The sequence below is a fragment of the Hippoglossus hippoglossus genome, chromosome 22 (genome assembly GCF_009819705.1).
Source record: "Hippoglossus hippoglossus isolate fHipHip1 chromosome 22, fHipHip1.pri, whole genome shotgun sequence".
NCBI classification, from domain to species: Eukaryota; Metazoa; Chordata; class Actinopteri; order Pleuronectiformes; family Pleuronectidae; genus Hippoglossus; species Hippoglossus hippoglossus.
In genome coordinates this window covers 18,216,892-18,236,032 of record NC_047172.1, presented here as the reverse complement: position 1 = coordinate 18,236,032, position 19,141 = coordinate 18,216,892, and the positions used below count along the sequence as shown (strand labels likewise).

Below are 19,141 nucleotides of genomic sequence, written 5' to 3'. Positions count from 1 at the left end.
ACTTATCCATCTGCTGTATGTGTCGTTTAAAGAGCCCCAGTGAAACCTCAGCATCCGTGTGAGAAAAACATAAATCCCCATTAAAAAATATTTTTCACGTGATGTTGTACGGCTCGTGTATAAGGTTTCGATAGAGATGGTCGTTTAACAAATATAATTTCCCATAGGGATCACGATTACTCCATAACGCCAAATACACACAATATTAGCAAGTATACATGGGTTATTTAGATGCGGGTAAAGCTGTTAAAAAAGGTTACTGACTCCTTCCTTTGGCAGAAGAGGAGTTTGCCTTTCTGTAGATTTTTCCCTATTGAGATACATTGAACGCCACAAACACGCCAGAAACACAATACACAACAGAAGAAAGCACCCTGGTGACCAGTGATTAAGTGATACTTTTATATTTATTAATTCAGTCCATTTCAAATTTAGTGGCGACTGAATGATTTTTTAATGTCCGGAAGTTAAATGCGCGTGACAGTGTTACGCTGTAATAGGTGCAGTGTCAGTGTCTAGTGTGCCAAAATAAAGAAGTAGAAGGAGAAATGAGCGCATTCACCTGGGTTTCATGTTTCCATCACTTCTGACTGGAGCTGGAGCTGATAAAGACCTGTGTCTACTGCAGAGTCATTTGACCCGAGAGTGAATGCTGACTGTATCTATTCCCACTGCAAAAAATGTTTAATGTTAGTGGGTGTAGACCAGTGGAAAAGGCTTTAGATTTAAATATATCTGCAGCAGGACAGCGAGGACTGTTAAAACTACAAAGGCTTCAGTTTCTTATAGCAGCCGCTAAATGGAAATTTGTCTTTGAATATTGAAAGTAAACCCCAGGAACAGCCAGATATTTCAACATCCTGACTCTAGACCTCTGTATTTTTCTAATATTGTGTGATAAAGACATATTTGTTACAGCTACCATGTTCCCTATACAAAATGTTACACTTGCACATATTATTCATCAAGGGAACTCTTCAAAATGCTGCCAAGCACTTTCTGATGACCTGTGGCAGAAGTGAAATACGACCTTTTAGAAACACATTAATGAAAAAGACCTTGCCCAAAAATCACAACAGCAGCCGTGTACAACAGGGATTAGTTTCTGAATAATGTAAAAGCCAAGATACGCTAAAAAAGACAGGCTGCAAAGAAGTGAAAATGTGTCAGGATTTTCCATTAAACACCGCTTTCTGTCCCCAATATCGGAGTGAGTATTCCATAATTTACATAATGCTGCATATTACATCAGTACAAACTAGAACAGGATCCATATATGTTTTATAAGTAGTGTTATCTTTATAGTTTTCTCAAAGTGCTGTGTGTCTAGAAGAGAGGGGGCTGCAGATACCGTGCTGCTCTTCAGGGTGTTAGACTAACTAGATGTGGGTGCTACCGTCAGGCTCTTGTCCTCTACTCCTTTCAGAGTAGGGCAGTGGTGTTTGGGTTGGTAGAGTGGGTGACAAGCCCTGGGAGTTTATGTGGAGGGGGCAGAGAAGAGAAGTGTTTGCTGTGTGTGTACTTTTGTGTGCTTTTGTGCAGGTTTGAGGGGACACCTCAGAGTTTGTCCGAGGAGGCAGTGGAGCGTACTGAAAGGCTGCCATCCCACAGCTGCCACACCAACTGGACACACACACACACACAGCATTTATGTACAGGCATGAGTGCACAACACCACATACACACAAAAGCAGAAAGGTACACATAGCAGAGAGCAAACACAGGCGAGCACACAGTCACTTGTCACATGCAAGTCACTTGCTCACATAGACACACACACATACACAGACAAATGTGACTCACTGCTCATTCACACTTGCAAGCTTTCCACTCGCAACCACTTCACACTTGTGCACTGATGTGCACACATGAACACACAAACGCACACACATACACACACACACAGCACCCATGGCTGGTGCCTGCGTACGTCTAAAACACTGGATTGAAAGAAGCTAAAGGAGGGGATTCATTCAGTAAATAGCTCTGATGGACAAATGACGTGGAACCATAGAAACCACAAACCTGCTAATGACAATAAGAAGATCACCAGTAACAGTACAGGAACAGAAGCCCATTATAATTACTCAGAGACTAAGATGACTTGTTTAGATGTTTTGTTAGTGGAACAATGGAAAGCTGAATCACAGAGATTCATTATACCATCATAGCAAAGCTAAAATGATCAAAATTGTTGTTTAAAATGTCTCTGCCTGTCAAATAATCCATTCATCAATTAATCATTTTCAGGTCCGTTTCATGGATGACCGTAAAGAAAGAACGTAGAGGCCATGTTTGAAAACACTGGAATGGTATATGTGCATCTAAGACACAATTTGTTACCACATATTTATTCATTCTTGGGCCCAATAAATTGATTTCATAAAAAAATGCTTTATGAAGGGCTGAATTCAATCCTAACGTTCAACAATGGTAGGTATTGTTTTCATTTTTATAAAAATTACCAAAAATCTAAATATGTACCCATGATTTGTACATATTTAAACTACAAAATAAGTCTCTGAAGAATTTTTAAATGAGTGACTTTCTTACAACTCATTCATGTTATCAGTTCAGTGACCTTTCAGCAGTTCATTAAATTAACTAATTTCAAGCAGAAATACTTTAAAGGAGACCTATTATACTTTTTCAGTCTTTCCCACTCCTTAAGGTTGTATATGTTTTTTGTGAATGTATACGGTATGTATAATGCATGGCTCAAAAACCAAAAGTCTGTAGCAGAGGGCGCTCTCCTCTCCCACAGTAGAAACCTTTCCGGAGGCTGCTGAAATGCCTCATGTTCGATTTTTCTAATACTTCCGCCGCGCGTAGGGCTCTGCGTAGGCTACACGTCTATGCGGAGCTTCGACGCAGAAGCGTGAATTGGCCTTTAGCTGGGCCGAGAGGAGGGAAGAGGGGTTTTCTACATGAGCACATTTTAAATCAAACAAGGCAGAATTTTGGCAGCATATTTAGAAAAATAATTTACAAGACATCTAGAGTACGTAAATTTGATGGGATGGTGAAACACGTGTTCAACGAAGAGCTGGAACAGTCTGAAAACAAATTATCTTTTTATCTTTACTGTTACTAACAGAAGAGATACACAACGAACGCTGCATGTTAAAATATATAAGGGGAAATAATGAGCTTATTTTAATATTTTTGTTTAAGGCCAATGCACAGTGCTCCCTCTACTGGCTGCAGGGGTCTCTTTAGATAATAATGGTGTATTTTCAGTTCACTTTCATATCAGAGATGAGACTGTCGTGTCTGCTAACAAGCCCTGCGCTGCTGGCCCCCTCCTTCCTTTTGTGCCGACGGCCAAATCAGCACTGTTGCATCTTTCAAAATAGCACAGCAGGAGGAGAATGGCCAAAACGGAGCATGCAGGAACTCTTTAATTTATTATGTGGCTGACGGGGAGTGATATCAATGATTCAGCTATCTTATCTGAGCCTGTGATGCGCATCTTGTAAATATATTCTCTCTCTCTCTCTCTCTCTCTCTCCTTCACCCGGCCCCGCTCTCAATCTCTTCAGCACTTTGCTGTTATCATGGCGATCGATGGCGAGGTGATTATTATTCCTCTAGCAGAGCCCACACATTATGACCTCACTCATCACGTATCGCAGAAACACAGGAAACACAAATAAAGCACACACACACACACACACATACACACAGCTAGAGGTTGTAAGGTGGGCTGATGATAACCTGCAGTTACAAGGTTAATGTGTGGTACTACAATGCTCCATGTCAACATTAGTGTTCCACCACCTCGCACCTTATCAGGTGTGCTGAGGAGGGGTAAACACTTCATTACATTCATGAACAACAACCACAGGAAGATAAACACGTGTCGTAACAAGACAAGGACAGAGATTTGCCAGATGGAGACTTCTGGTTGTAGAGTTTGGATTTGAATCGTAGCAATGACCAGGTCTCCCCTGACACACCCTGCATGTAATATCTCCTGCTTATTGTACATCTTGTGAATATTTCCCATTTCTACTATGAAACATATGGATCTCACACCTTTCAAATGCACCAGTGTTTAATTTTGTCATATCCATCGACTGTATATAGAGATAGACGCCATGAAAGCTTCCAAAAGTTAAGCAAATGCATCTTGACCCCCTCATCCCCCCCCCCCCCATGGCTGGCTGCAGTATAGGTCATAAACCCTCCCAGTTCCATGTTAGCAGAGAGGGCATGGACACAACTAAAAAGCCATAAAGCTCCCCTCCTGTGGAATCACTTCCCAGTTGGGGAGGCAGACCCCCTCTCTATGTTTAAGAGTCGGCTTAAAACCTTCATTTTTGATAAAGAATTTTAGTTAGAGCTGGCTCAGGTCGGCCTTGGGCCAGCTCTTAATCATGCTGCTATATACTGTTACTGTTACTGACTTGACTTCTTCACCGGAATCCATTTGCTTTATCGTTGCAGATCCAGGATGGATACATGGTGGATCTTGGATCATGGCGGCAGTACTTAAATATACAATAGGCCTGCCCTCTTAAACTGCTATTACTGGCAATAATGCTATCACTACATTTGTCATTGCTGCTTCCTTCATCTGTCAGACATTTTCTTTTGTATAATTAGTTTAAACATTGATACACCTCGTCATTTCTCATGAATGTTGTAAATATTCAGATTTTGTTGATGTGCTCCGTTACACGCAACATCCACTGCATGTCTGTCCGGCCTGGGAGAGTGATCCCTCACTTTCGGCTCATTCATGCCACAGAGTATAGCATAAAAATGTTGTCCTGTCAAACCTCTTGTCACTGGGGCTCATGTTGATGAGTCCAACTTAATTTTCTCTGTAGCTGATAAAAAGCCATCAGCCCTTCACTAACACACATAAACGGCACCGCTGCTTAGAAAAACGAGGTGTGTTTCTGCTGGCAAAACAGGAGAAATGTCATTAAGCTAACAAGCTAACAAGTATCGAAGGTCTGAAGGATCCTGGTTCTGTGCTGTTGCTGCTTTGCTTAATGGGATGACTTGTTAACTCACATCAGTAGGAACTGTCATGTGAATATGGAAATTGATTCAGGAAGGAAAACTTGCAGAAGGATCATAATTCAATGGATGTGTCAGCCCTTCACAACATTTTCATTAATTCATTAAATGTTGGTCAGACTCAAAAAGTAGTCGAGTTCAATACCCAGCCTTAGTCATAATATGAAACATGATTCAATTAGATATCACTGAATGCATATTATATTATTGAAACTGCATAAAATGGGAGAATCAGAGCTTTGCAGTGACTGGATATAAAAGGGCATTTTTAAATATTTCTAATGACTGTGCAGCTCTGATGTGGATTAGCGCAAAAGTTGTAGCAAAACTCATCAGTAATATTTTTCTTTCAGCCTGATGAGTCACATTAAATGCATGTTTCTGTGTACTGCCCGAAAAAATCTTGTAATGACATGTAAACACATGCTGAGAGTTAAGCCCTGGGAGTTTAACATACACGACTCTTACACGACTCACTTCTGTCAGATCTTAATTCTGGCTGTTGGAAAACATCCGACTGGTTTTAAGTCAGGTACATGTGGAAATATGCCATGTTAAAAAAAAGAAGTGCCTTAATACTGAGTGGCACAGCTTATAGAAAACATGCCTTGTGTTGTTCCTTTTTGAGTTTTCAATGCTCTGTGAGACCAAAGCCCTACTTTGAAATCTTCCTGGCACTGGCTTATCAGCAGCCAGTAGATGAGTAGATGTGGTCTTATCAACTGGAACATCTGTACTTCTTCAATTTTCCATGAAAAGTATCGATACAGTGAAACAGGAGGAGAGGTCTTAAAATAGAACCCCTCAAAGGATCATTTTAAGTATCAATATCAGGATTTGAAGATGTGAAAAAGGATTCAAGCTATATGTATGCACAATATGTTGGAATATTGTATTTTTTACGACGAGCCCCACAGCAAACCGAGCTCACCTCATAGTGCGAAGGTCCCAGCCTCGTATGGCCGTGTCATTGGCTGTGGCGAGCTGACTGCAGTTGTGGTGGGGGCTCCACTTGCCCGAGGTGAACTTCAGCTGACCTTTGCCCTCCAGCGTGACAGTGCTGGAGACCTGCAGCAACACAAGAAACCTCTTCATTAATATCTGAGCGGGGATGTGAATCTCATCCAAATTTCTTTGACTGGTTCAGCCGGCGGTGAGCATCCAGCATAATTAGACATAATTAGAAGTAATTTTCTCTGCAGGTCACACTCAAGAACTACATTTGTCCAGTGAGACTCTGTAGTAATATTTGGGGCATTACTAGCAAACCAGCTGCCAGTAGATGAACACCATACTGAAACATCAACACACTCACCAACATTATTATTTCTACCCTCCTTGCTATTAGTCAACACTTCAAAATGGGATTTGGTCGGATTCAGTCTTTTTTAGGACTCACAACCAATTTAAAGCTGCACTTTTCTTTCAATGTTAACAATTGATCAAATGACAAATGTGTAATGTGATAGGGGGGTCACTCATTGTGGTTAACATACAACTGTTAAGCCTCTTTAAGCTCATTAACTCCTTATTTTAGCGTTTAAAGGCAGCTGCTTGCAGCTTAAAGTTCTGAGTAAGCCTTTTACACCCTGCTCCTGTGCTTTCATCCAAGTGTCCGTAAGCCCCGACATTCTGGCATTTTATGTTTTTGTTCTGATGTTTTTTTGAGTTTGAAGAAGTGATCACCAATTTCTTTAATTGCATTGGATTTGGCTGCAACACTGTTTACCCCTGAAACTCCAAAAGTGTTTTGTGGACTCAAACACTCCACCCACCCTCCATCAGCATAGTGGTGAGTAGATAATGAGTGAATTTTCATTTTTGGGTGAACTATTTCTTTAAGATTGGAAGTGATTGACAGAATATTAAAGTAACGTCAAATTCCATGTTTAACAAAATGAAATTTGAACAAAAATGAAAAGGACATCACCAGTAGCATTGAACCAAATTTAAATGAATGCATCCCGTTAATATGAAGAGCCACTCTCTCGTGCCTGCAGTACGCTACAAACTATGGATTAGTATGATGCCTTGGAGCATGCAGGTTTTTCTGACAGGACCTATACAGCAAGAATCCCCAAAGTGAAGACTGCACCTGTCTCCCTATAACCTCCTGCTCAGTCAGCAGCCCCTACTGACCCCTGACTCTCCACGGCCCCACGGTGGAGATCTATGCACGAGCTTGCTAATTTACTTATGGGTACGAAAATGAGAGCGGATTAGCTGAAAGGCAGTCGGGTTCAATTGCAACATTTAAGACTTTTCAAACCAGATGACATGCTTGTCATTGGATATTTATCAAACCTGCTGCACATATTTCACAGGGCAACAGAAACGGTGAAATTAATCAAAGTCAACACACTTCAAGGACTTTGAATTATAAAGCATATCACTTCATCGGGTTACTTTAAAACTGGAATCCAATTAATTCATCAGGCTGGCTGTGGAAATGATTATCTTTCCCTTAAATTATGATGCATCTGACAATTCAAAAAAAGCCGCATCACACTGCTTCATTTTTCTCTGCTCTGTGACTATCTATGGGTTTTTATCCTCATCTCTCCCCCCTTCTCTCCCATCTCTGCCTGTCGGAGCAGGGATCATCGATCGCGCCGTCACCGCACAGCTCCCTGGTACACTCTCATTATTTCAGCAAGAGAAGACAGAGGGAGAGCGAGCGAGAGCAAGACAGGCCAACCGAGCAGAAAGGAGGGAGGGAGGGAGGCTGAGGAAGAATAACAGAGGGGATAAAAGGAGGGAGAACAAAGAAGGCAGGAGAAAAGAAAGGAGTCATAAGAAAGGAGTTGAAGAAAGGTGGCAGAGGACAAGGGACTGATAGAATCAGACAAGGAAGAGAAGCAGGTTTTCCTCTGTGGCCTTGATGTAAAATTCCATGACTTTTCCATGAGTGTTCATGATTAAATCACAGTACCTCCATAAACTCAAACTAGTCCTGCTACACAATTTATTAACAGGAGCATTGGCGTGATTTGTAAATAGATCTTTAATTCTTGGGTTACTGTTACTAAGCATACAAATCAATTACATACACTAAAATATTAACTGAAATGGCAGTAAGAATATTTTGGGAGCAATGACATGCCGCATGATGACTGTCCCTGAATATCCTGCATTTTTAGATCATCCTGTGTGAGTAAGACTGTGGTTTTACAAAACACAATCAGCCACATGACTGCTGGGGGGGGGGCAATTTCTTTCCTTTTTTAACTGATCTACAGTTTGGCATGACTCTTGAACTTGCTGGGCTTGATTCTGACAGTTCAAGCTACGACTATCAGTCAGTTCCACACTTCTCACAGAAGATCGTACACACTCAACAAAGTTTGTGGGAATTAATCCTTCTTACTCCAAGTCAGTGACCTATCAAACTAATTACGGCGCTACTATTTTAGGGTAAATAATTAGCATCATGTCTAATGCTTCTATCCATTTTTTACATGGTGGCCACCTCACATTTGATTGTACACATTTCTGCATAAACCCTAAAGATCAGCTTGGGTTGTTCCGCTGTGTCTTGAGTATTTTCTCAAAAGTCACAGTTGGGTTTCCTTTTTGACTGAGCTTCTGTGTTCAAGACACACTCAAGAAAACGATCTACTGCAAAGACTATTTAAAGAATAAAGTAACAAAGCAGTCCAACACAGTCCAGTGTCGTCCTGCAATGGTACACGCTTGCAAAATATGATGCCCGTCCCTGAATTCTTCACAGACTCTATCAAGTTCCCGTTACTTTCCCCCAAGACAGTACAGAAGCCCAGCAAGCTCTGCGATTAGTGGGAGGTCTGGAGCAGGAGTCTCCCACTCTGCGGCAACGCTACAGTGTTGCAACAGAAACATCTGATCTTCGTGCATCCCAGGTTCCTAGCTTTATTAGTGCTCTAACCAAATTAGGGGCCCTAACAAGGCAGCACACACCACACCAGGGGACGCATTCATTTAGGACACCAGCGGCACTAATGCAAAGCTATCTGTTAAATCGCCATGCATTTATGCTTTCTCCAGACTCCAGAAGAAGGAGAGTGAGTGAGTGAGTGAGTGAGAGAGATGAGCAGATGTGCAGGACAAGGTGTGTGGGTGTGCCATGAGCCAGTAGAAATGTTCCACTAGCGATTCTAATTGATGAGCTGTGCACATGGACACATGGACACACACACACACACACACACACACACACACACACACACACACACACACACACACACACACACACACACACACAACTTCAAACAATGTACACTGCTATGCTAATGCAAATGATCCTGTCTTATACATGTGTACACAGAACACACACACAAACAAATCTAGGCCAGGCCGTTGAGAGAGACACATCCACACTGCAGCTGGACACGGCTTGAGATGAACACATCACCCTCTGACAGATAGAGGGAGAGAGAGAGAGAGAGAGGAGAGTGGGATGTAAGGAGGGAAGAGGGAGGGAGAGAAGGAGATTAGCATTCTCATCAGCACTGGAGGAATTTGTCTTGGCTGCCAAATTCTTTCTCCTCTCTTTCATTCCCTTTCTCCTCATCAGTCCCACTCGCTTTCCTTTTCCATATCACCCCCCCTAATCTCCATCTTTCCAATCAGCAGGGCCCTTCATTGCTCCCTCAGTCTCCGCCCTCCCTACATCTCACCTTTCTCATTTTATTCCCTTCCTTTCCTCACTTCTTTCCACCTCTGTCTTTCTCCCTCATTCCAGGATTTGCATGTTGTCCACTGTGTGTGTCAGAGGACAGGATCAACAAGCCACTCGCAGGCGTCGTGGTCCAACCCGAGACACGCACGCACGCACGCAGAGACTTGAGCAAGTATAATGTTTGAATGTCTTTCACGTCCATGGTGTCATTTTGAGGAGGGTTCAATCTAAATTATTAAATCGGTTTTTGGGTCATTTATCATTGTTCAAACTTTTTCAGCATGCATGAAGATTTGAATTATCCACCAGATACTGTCTACTAGTGTTGTGAGACTTGTTTCTCACAGCTCTGCCATATTTAGCTCATCAGACAGGATGGTATGTTCCAAGGTGAATGTGACAGTGCTGTTGCCGTGTTCCTGGTCAGCTGAAGAATTTAATGTTTGTGTTGCAGAATTCGCAGAAAGTGTGTTCTGACTCAAAGCAATACAAATCTAGAGGTCTGGTCCAATTCAATTCAAATGCAAAACAATACATATTGCTCAAGTGGCACAAATTGAACATGTATAGACTAGATCTAGACCTCTAACTTGAACATAAATCTTTGTACCTATCCAAAGGCTTTACCCCACAGAATCCTGTTGGTGTTTGTCTGTCCAGGTTCCAGCAAATAAAACAAATCGGAAAAACAGCCAACACATTAACACATAAGGGACTATTAGCTTTGCAGATGGACCTTCAGAATGTGTGCTTATGCTGCCTGAGTCCCAACAACTTCAGCGGGCTGCCGGCATTACACCAACCAACGTCTGCGCTTCCGGGTGATCGTGTGGCTCACCCATCTGCCTCCACAGCGACATGAAAGCACCAGTGTAACACAAGCACTGAGCCTTCCCCCTGGAGCAAGCACCATCATCACACACGATGACCAGCTGAGAGACTTGGTGACTTAAATGTACATACTGATTGTGGGGAAATGGTTTTATTTTTCATTTGCACCAGCATCACAGATGCACAGATGTTTCACATTAACAGCTCAACGACAGCATTTCAGTCGAGAAGATAAACCCGGCTCTGCAGATGGGTGTGTGATGACGTGACAGCGCTGTGCTGATAGATTCGGTGCCACAGAAAATCTATGAACTGGAAGTAAAATGTACCATGTCAGCTTCCAGTGTTCAGGTAAGTCCACCACTTTGAATGCTTTTCTTTTTTAAACCAAACCCTCATCAGTGATCAGCTTTGATTTGTTGGCCATGCTACAGGGTTTTAACTATTTTTACATCATTTTGTTTTTACCAATATTTTTAACAACCACCTTTTAAAGTCCCTGTTCCCTATTTATTCACTGTGGTATCATTGTTGGTGACAAACATGTTATCTTTTGCATTTCTGGGCACACAGCATTGAAATTTGATGACTAAGGATTTATTTAATCCACATTAATTATAGAGAGATTTTTGCACCTCATTAGGAACAACATACTTACACTGAGAAGGGCGTCCCTTTGTTCTCAAAACACCCTTGATTCATCTTAGCATTTATTCCCCAAGATATTGGAAACTTTCCTTTTAGATCCTGCTCCATGTTTATGTGACTGCATCATCATCATCATCATCATTTCTGCAGATTTGTCAGCTGCACATTCACACTGCCAATCTACATCCCAAAGATGTTCTGCTGGATGAGATCTGGTGACTGTGAAAGGCACTTTATCCACCGTCCTGTTCATGAAACCAGTTTAAGACGAGGAAGCCATTTGAATTTGAATGTCGGGACTTCCGGACACTTTGATGACACCACACAAGCAGTATGGAGGCATTTTATGTTTTTTTCTGTTACTTCCATTGTATTGGATTTGGCTGCAACACTGTTTACCCCTGGAACTCCAAAAATTGTTTTGTGGAGTCAAACACTTCACCCACGCCTCCATCAGCATATTGGTGATTAGATAATGAGTGCATTTTCATTTTTCGGTGAACTATCCCTTTAAGGGGCTTCATGCAGTTGACATCTAACTCTGATCCTACAATCTGTAGCCTCAGCAGAAATCCAGACTCATCCGACCAGGCTATGTTCTGTCCAGTGTTGCTGAGTCTTTGTCCACTGCAGCTTTAGATTTCTCTTCTTGGCTGTGGGGAGAGAAACCTGGTGTGGTCCACCACCTTGAGGTTCGACATGTTCATTCTGCTCAGCACAGTTGTAAAGGGGTGCTACTGTAGGCTCCCTGTCAACTCCAACCAGTCTGGCCATTCTCCTCTGAACTCTCTCTTCAATAAGATGTTACTGATGAAATGTTGCTTTCCCACACCATTCAGAGACTCTAGAGACTGCTGTGAGTGTAAAGGTCAAGAGATCATCAGTTTCAAACATGATAAAACCGGCTCATCCGACACCAACAATCACACCAAAGTCACTGAGATCACATTTTCCTTCATTCTGATGTGAACATTTACTGAAGCTCCTGACGTGTATCTGCAGGATTTTATGTATTGCACTGCTGCAACATGGTTGGGTGATTGGGTTCTTGCCTGAATAAGCACGTGTACAGGTGCCTTTAATAATCTACTCGGTGAGTGTATCTGAATCAATGGAGAAACAGTCAATCAAATAATCAGTATGGTAAATTACAGTATGATGCACCATGAAATAAAATAAACAAAATTCAACTGATATCTAGATGGATTTTCTCCAATCATATTTTCACCTCAATGTGAATATGACAGTACAATCATGTTTAAAGATGTTTGATTCCTGACTGCATCTCAGAATTTTGTAAAAAATGCATCTTGCCAGTGATTCTTTGGGATAAAGAACGTATAGTACATATACATACAGTCTAAATGGAAAGGTCTAACCTCAATTTGCCAACAGAGCTGCAAACTGTCAACACACACCACAGATGGAACAACGCTAGCTTAAAGCTAATATCCATATACATTAGGCACGGTGGGAACAAATGCTGGCCCAGGGCCATGTTCTGAAGGAAGACAAATGAACATGGCAGACTTCTCAGTCATCCCGCAACATGACAACCCTCCACAATTCGATATTTATATTGCACACTTCAACAGCCTGATACTATGTATAGACTACAAACAGCTCCATCTCATGAGCAATCTAAATCATTGCATTTTCATGAAAATCAGTTGCAACATTAAATCACCTGAAATAAAACTCATCATTGTGATTTGAACCTTGGTCGATGTGAATGTGGAAAATTTGGAATCGGAGTACAACACATGGCCCCCACAATGACAGAGCAAGAGACAGCAAGGCAAGTAATGTACATGCATTTATCCAAACTGTGACTAGAAATGTTTCAAAAGGTCAGATTACTGTATTCACATGACCACACATGCATGCACACACAGACAAACACACTTGTTCCTATTAGGTGTGTGGCCCGGCTGCCCTTTATGTGAATCTCTCAACGAGTGCATGAATTACTAATGACCCATCTATATTCTCCATCGCTCATGGCTTCTAATGGAACAACACACACACCCATGAAACACTGGGCAGACAGACCACTCTATTACTTCTTCCTCACATGCACATACACCTGACACACACCATTATCTTGAGTCTTTGAATACATAATGGGCATTTTAATTGCAAAGCTGGCGGGCTGGAGACAGAGAATTTACAGTGAAAAGCCTCTTCACCTTGCATTAGGAAGGACACAACTAAGTGAACTGACCGAGAGTGCTTAGACAAAATTCAGCTACAGGTGTTAAATATATTTGTAGGCAATTTAAAGTCATTATTGTGCAATTCTGCAGTATTGGAAAATATGTTTGTCTCTCTAAAATCACTGTGAGACAGTTTGTGTTTGTCCCTCTCCTGATTTAACATAAAATTATTATTGTACACACATTGGGGACCATAAAGAAATAGTTGTGCTGGTTTGGTTGGGTAGAATTTTCCAAAATAAAGTAGGAAGCTTTTCTAAAAATGTTGAGGGTGCTATAAAGCCCCTTAAAACCAAGCACTTCCAGGAACTATGTAACCATAGAAACTAAAACTGGGAACTACAAAAACCCGTTGCAAATTCCTGTGTTACCACTTCACCTGAAGGACGTGTCTCCTTCCACTGTCTAAAAATGAAGCCAAAATATTCTAGATACCAACGGAGCCATCTTGTGCCGACGATGGCATTTGGAGCCAAAGTCTGCACAGTAGGGCTGGAGTCTCGATATCAAGGTCCCACCTATAAACATTCGACCAATCGTGAGTCTGCCTCAGCTGTCAATCATGACATTTCACCCTGTTTTTATAGGATCAAATAGTTAAGAACAAACTTACCAGAGAAAATAGCACTTGAACAAACACCAATATGATAAGAACTAATGTAAACTTGTGGAGCGGTCACGTCATCCATCAGTACAGAAACTTTAAGTCTTCAGCCTGTGCCTCACAATGTTCAACTCAAATTCCACTCTAATAATTTGTGAACTATCTGAAAGTATTTACTCTGAACACAGTTAATACGGTTATTCTGGCACTAGACAGACATTATTCATAAACACCATATAGAACTAAGTTCCCTAAAAGGTTCTTGGTGCTCTGAGAAAGTTTCTCAGTTATCAGTAATTCATTGTTTTAGAATCATTTGTTCTACTAGCAAATTTAGGTATAATGTTCCAAAGGCCACATACATTTGGCCATGTAGTCTCTGAACTTTTCATGTGGAACTAGAAGTTTACTGTGAAAACAGATACAGTGAAGGACTTTCCTCTTGTTTATTAGTATCACAGAGGCAGAGACTTGACCAGAATAATATTTAAGTGCCACAGCTTAGAAACCTGACCAGGCTGTGTGTGTGTGTGTGTGTGTATGTGTATGTGTATGTGTGTGTGTGAAACAGAATTACTAGTGCACACTCTGCTGTTGTGTCAGAGAAAGGATGTTTGCATCTGATAACACCTAGACGATATGGTGGTTATCAAATAATGAGTTAGCTACTATATTGTGTGATATAGAGTGTGTGCGTATTTATTGTAGTGTACAGAGTGTGTGTGTGTGTGTGTGTGTGCGTGCGTGCGTGTGTGTCTTACCGTGGCCTGTGTAGAGCTCTCCTGCAGGTCCCAGAGTAGTGCGTGGTTATCAGCCAGTGAAATCACACGCTTGCCATCCCCCATGGGTTCCCACAGTACACTGTAAATACACACACACACACACACACACACACACACACACACACACACACACACACACACACACACACACACACACACACACACACACACACAGTCAATTCTAATCCAGAGGTTGGTCATGCATGCATGCGTGCTTATCCCCACATGATGCAGATATATGGTAATATGCCAAATTGGTAAGATTCTTCAATTGCCTGTAAAATGCAGCACAGCTGAACTGACTTTAAACATCTGTATGTATTTCCAGGTCATGCTACAGGTCAGTATTATCTTACACATGTATGGATGCCTATTTTCTGCACTTACAGTATCAAAAAGGAAATTACATTTATAAAAGGTGGATAATTTGACAAGCTGAAGGTATTCTCTATTCTTCATGGTAAACAAAAGAATATGTCACACAGTGCAACAGGGTGGTTGACTCTGTTTTTTTGGGTAAATAACAGAGCTGTGTGGTAAACAGTAATAACATATCAGGCACATTTCTTGTTAGTACAATATATTCATTGTTAGATTTATTTATTTTTTTTCACATTTTTTTGATTCCAAGATTCCAAAGCCATGGTAGCAGCTATGTGAAGCTGTGCACAGGTACAACAGTGCACTAAATGAATCCGAATGTCAGCATGCTAATATGAGCACGATGATAATACTAATGTGCTGATGTTAATTAAGTATGTTCAGCCACTCAGTTTAAAGTCTTAGCATGCTAGGATTTTCTATTTGCTCGAACACAAAGTGCTTCTGAGTATGATGAAAATGTAAATTTTCTTACTTTAGCTTGTAAGCTATTAATCTTCCTATAATTCCCCTAAATATTTGATTTTCTATGATTCCAAATACATTTCGCTGGTCACTGTTCAACCCCTTTACATTTGTCCAGCTTCTGTAAGCCAGACTCAGCAGTCTGTGTCATCACCAGCCAGAGGTGTTGCAGTTTGTCATGTTAACGGTCGAGGCAGATGGCCACCCACCCCGAGTCTGCTTCTGCTGGAGGTTTTCTTCCTGTTCAAACTGGGTTTTTCCTCCCCCCATGTCGACACAGGTTCTCTCATTGTGGGAAATGTTGGGTTTCTCCCTATAATATCATAAAGTGCTTTGAGATATTGTATGTGATGATTTGCCGCTATATAAATAAAACTGAACTAAAATAGGATATTGCCAGTAGCTGGTTTGATTTTCACGAATTAAGCTACAGCCTGCAGCATCATTACTTTGCCAAGAAATTGACGATTGCATACAAGTCAGTACTTACTGCCAAATCTAGCAGCCCAATTCTGTCAATCTAGTGTTCAAAAGCAGCAGTGGGATACAGGGTAGCCTCACTGGTGTTACTAAAGTGGTAGATTTAACTGCATACCGCTTTGATTTTTTGCAGAATATCGATTCCGCACCACATTCTCTCTCATAGTTGTGATTCTCCACTTTGCTCTACCTAAGGAATCCACTCTGCGCACAAACCTCAGGGACGTAACCACACCTGACACAACAGAGCCCGAACTTTAGCTTTCTAACTCCCTCGGTGTTGGTTGGACCACTTGTATGCTTTTGTTGTTTGCTCTCAGTTTGGATCGGTTCAGCAGCTAAATGTAGGCAGAGGCACAACTACACGGTATGAAAAAGAGGACACAGCCCATGTGAGTAAGCAGTCCTTTTAACTCTGAGCTCTGTCGACTTTAAAAAGCAACATGTCGGAGACCTGGCAAAAAGCGTAACTTAACCTTGGCCTGGAAAAGCTGCAATGTACTTGTTCGGCTTTTCATTAGTGTGACTTTTTGGCTCAAGGAAAAAAGAAATCTGTGTCTAATCTGGGTTGAAGGAGGTAAAATGTCAGGGAGGTGAAGACGTGGTCTGCGGCTGAAGGTTGGGGTGTCTGAGCACATCAGCTTTGAGAAGCTACTGTCATTAGCGGTTTACGAAATGATGCTATTTATTTAAAGGCTTCATCAATTAGAAAACTCCATTTCCTCAGACTCATTTGTCAATTTGAAGCAGCAACAACAATGCCAGTGTTACAGAGAGAGCGCGTGTGAGAGGAGGGGAGCGTGCTAGCCAGAGATAAAAGAAATGACAGGAAGGAAGAAGTTGGTCTAAAGAATACTGCTTTTGAATGTAGTCCAAGTCTCAAATATGCATATGTGGGGAGAGAGATATAGAGAGAGGGAGGAAAAATGGGAGGTAGGACAAGGAGCTGTGTTTATAAGGGCTGTAAATTCATGGCTGCTGAGGGACAGTTTTTATTGTCCTCCCGAAGAGCATGAAGTCATGGGCAGGGATGCACAGATACAGCAACCCCACTTCTCATTTAGGAGGACCCTTACACTGACTTACATTTATTGCCTGGAGACCAAAGGTCACATGACCGTTTAAAGAGTCGCTGGTTGCTGTCATCATACCTGTCCATGCTGAACATTCACATCCTGACAAGGCTTATATATGCTAAAATTTGATTCTATGACTAATGCCAAATTCTGGATCATCGTTTTTGTCGATTGTTTAATTGTAACGATTCTCCAAATCAGCATCCTTAATTCATATACAGTATATATATATATATTTTTTTTTTTTATGTTAGCACTGCTGTTTTGAAAATGGCTGGGGGTCTGAAACTCCGCTAATCTTGAGCTAATGACACTAGCCTATTGTTTACAGCAAACTCAAACCCAATTGGACCAAAATCATGTGACACATGCATCTAGAAGACAATCAAATAGCCGTCATGTGTGAAATTAATTGAAATGTGATTTACTTGTGTTGTAATGGTAAATAATGATATCATATGCTTAGAAGTTTAATTGTGAGATTCCAGCAACTGTCTTCTTTCTGCCACCTGAACATTTTTTAATGAAACCATAAAGCTGTGGTGTCCTCCCCCAGGTAAAAAAACATCTTCAGCCAAGTGCATATATTAGAGACCCAAGCACGGAGAGAACATATTTCAGCAAAAAGGATTCAGATCAGCTTACACAATCAAGATCCCTTTGCTACAGATGAATACATTTAAAGGTGGCAGTGACTAAGTGTTTATTTGTTCTCTTTTGGCTTGAACTTTAAAACGATTTATTATTTTTCCCCAGGTATATCAGTGGTATTATTTCCTTAAACCAAGAAATTATTACAAACACAAGTTAACATGTGTGAATATTGTATTACAATAGACCTGAAAACACCTGACTAACCATTATCACCGCATGTCTAACCCCAACCTTTATCCTAAGCAAATCCAACATTAAAAGAGAATGAGTTACCTTGGGAGGACCAGCTTTTTGGCCCCGAATGGAAGTTGAGTCCCCATAAGTTAGAACATGTTTGAATGAACAGACTTATGTCTCACACACATTCCCAGCAGCTCAACACTTAAAACATGCTCACCACTTTGGGATTCACACACCGTATGCTTTCCTATAGTCTCTATTAATTCATGCAATATAGGGAGGAAGAGAGAGGGAGAGACAGTTGACTCTATAGTATCTTATACCACCTTCCTCTCCTATTCTCTCTTATTAAGAAAAAAAGTTACGTGCATTTGACCTTGAGCTCTACAACAAGCTGGCACACTGTACTGGAATGGTATGCAAATACTGCTGGGGAGAGCTATGGAGGTTTTACAGCCCCATATATCTACGCCTGGGACACAGATGCCCCTCTCGCTCCCTCTCTCTGTTTCTCTCTATGTCTCTCACTCATCAGATTGTGCCCCACTTTACTGTGCTGTGCAGCCATATGAGTTTCATCACAGGCCTTCATATACAAAGCCCACAACCAAAACAAAAACGGCATGTGAATGTGTGACTGGATGAGATTTTAGCATGAATACAGTGACATGTGTTTTTGTGTGTAATTGTACTTCTATCTTTGTGAGGACCATTAGGAAAAAGGGGATATTTTGGTTGGTCCTCATTTTAGCTGCTTTCAGATATGCAGTCCTGAAATTATCCAAGGGGGCTGTATGTGAGAATGTAAATGGATGAGTCGGGGGCTCCAGACTTTACATGGAATTTTTATTGCCAGCCCCCTTGGCAGATAATATTAGAATGAGCCCAGTATCTGGAGGATTCACCACGAGTGAGTGACCGCATTGATTACAATGTCAATGTGCTGTAAACAAAAACTTGTGATCTCTGCAGTGGAAATGTAAGACCGCCTCCTGCGCCCCCCCTCACCTGAATGATCTGGAGATTTTTATGTTTTTGTGAATACGTTTGGCTGGATGACCTCCTGCTGCATTCTTTTTATGTGAAAGCACAACTAACCCTAACCCGGACAAAGTTCATGTCTGAAAATGGATTTG

At 41.4% G+C, this 19,141-nt stretch overlaps 1 protein-coding gene across 1 annotated transcript in view; it reads right to left on the bottom strand.

The window, feature by feature from the left end:
• eipr1 (EARP complex and GARP complex interacting protein 1) overlaps positions 1 to 19,141 on the bottom strand; it is a 55,513-nt gene that overhangs the window by 18,835 nt on the left and 17,537 nt on the right. The window contains exons 5-6 of the mRNA XM_034576993.1: positions 14,749 to 14,848; positions 5,963 to 6,099 (exon numbers count right to left, since the gene is read on the bottom strand). Coding sequence (XP_034432884.1) covers positions 5,963 to 6,099; positions 14,749 to 14,848 — 237 coding nt within the window. The remainder of the gene's footprint in view (positions 1 to 5,962; positions 6,100 to 14,748; positions 14,849 to 19,141) is intronic.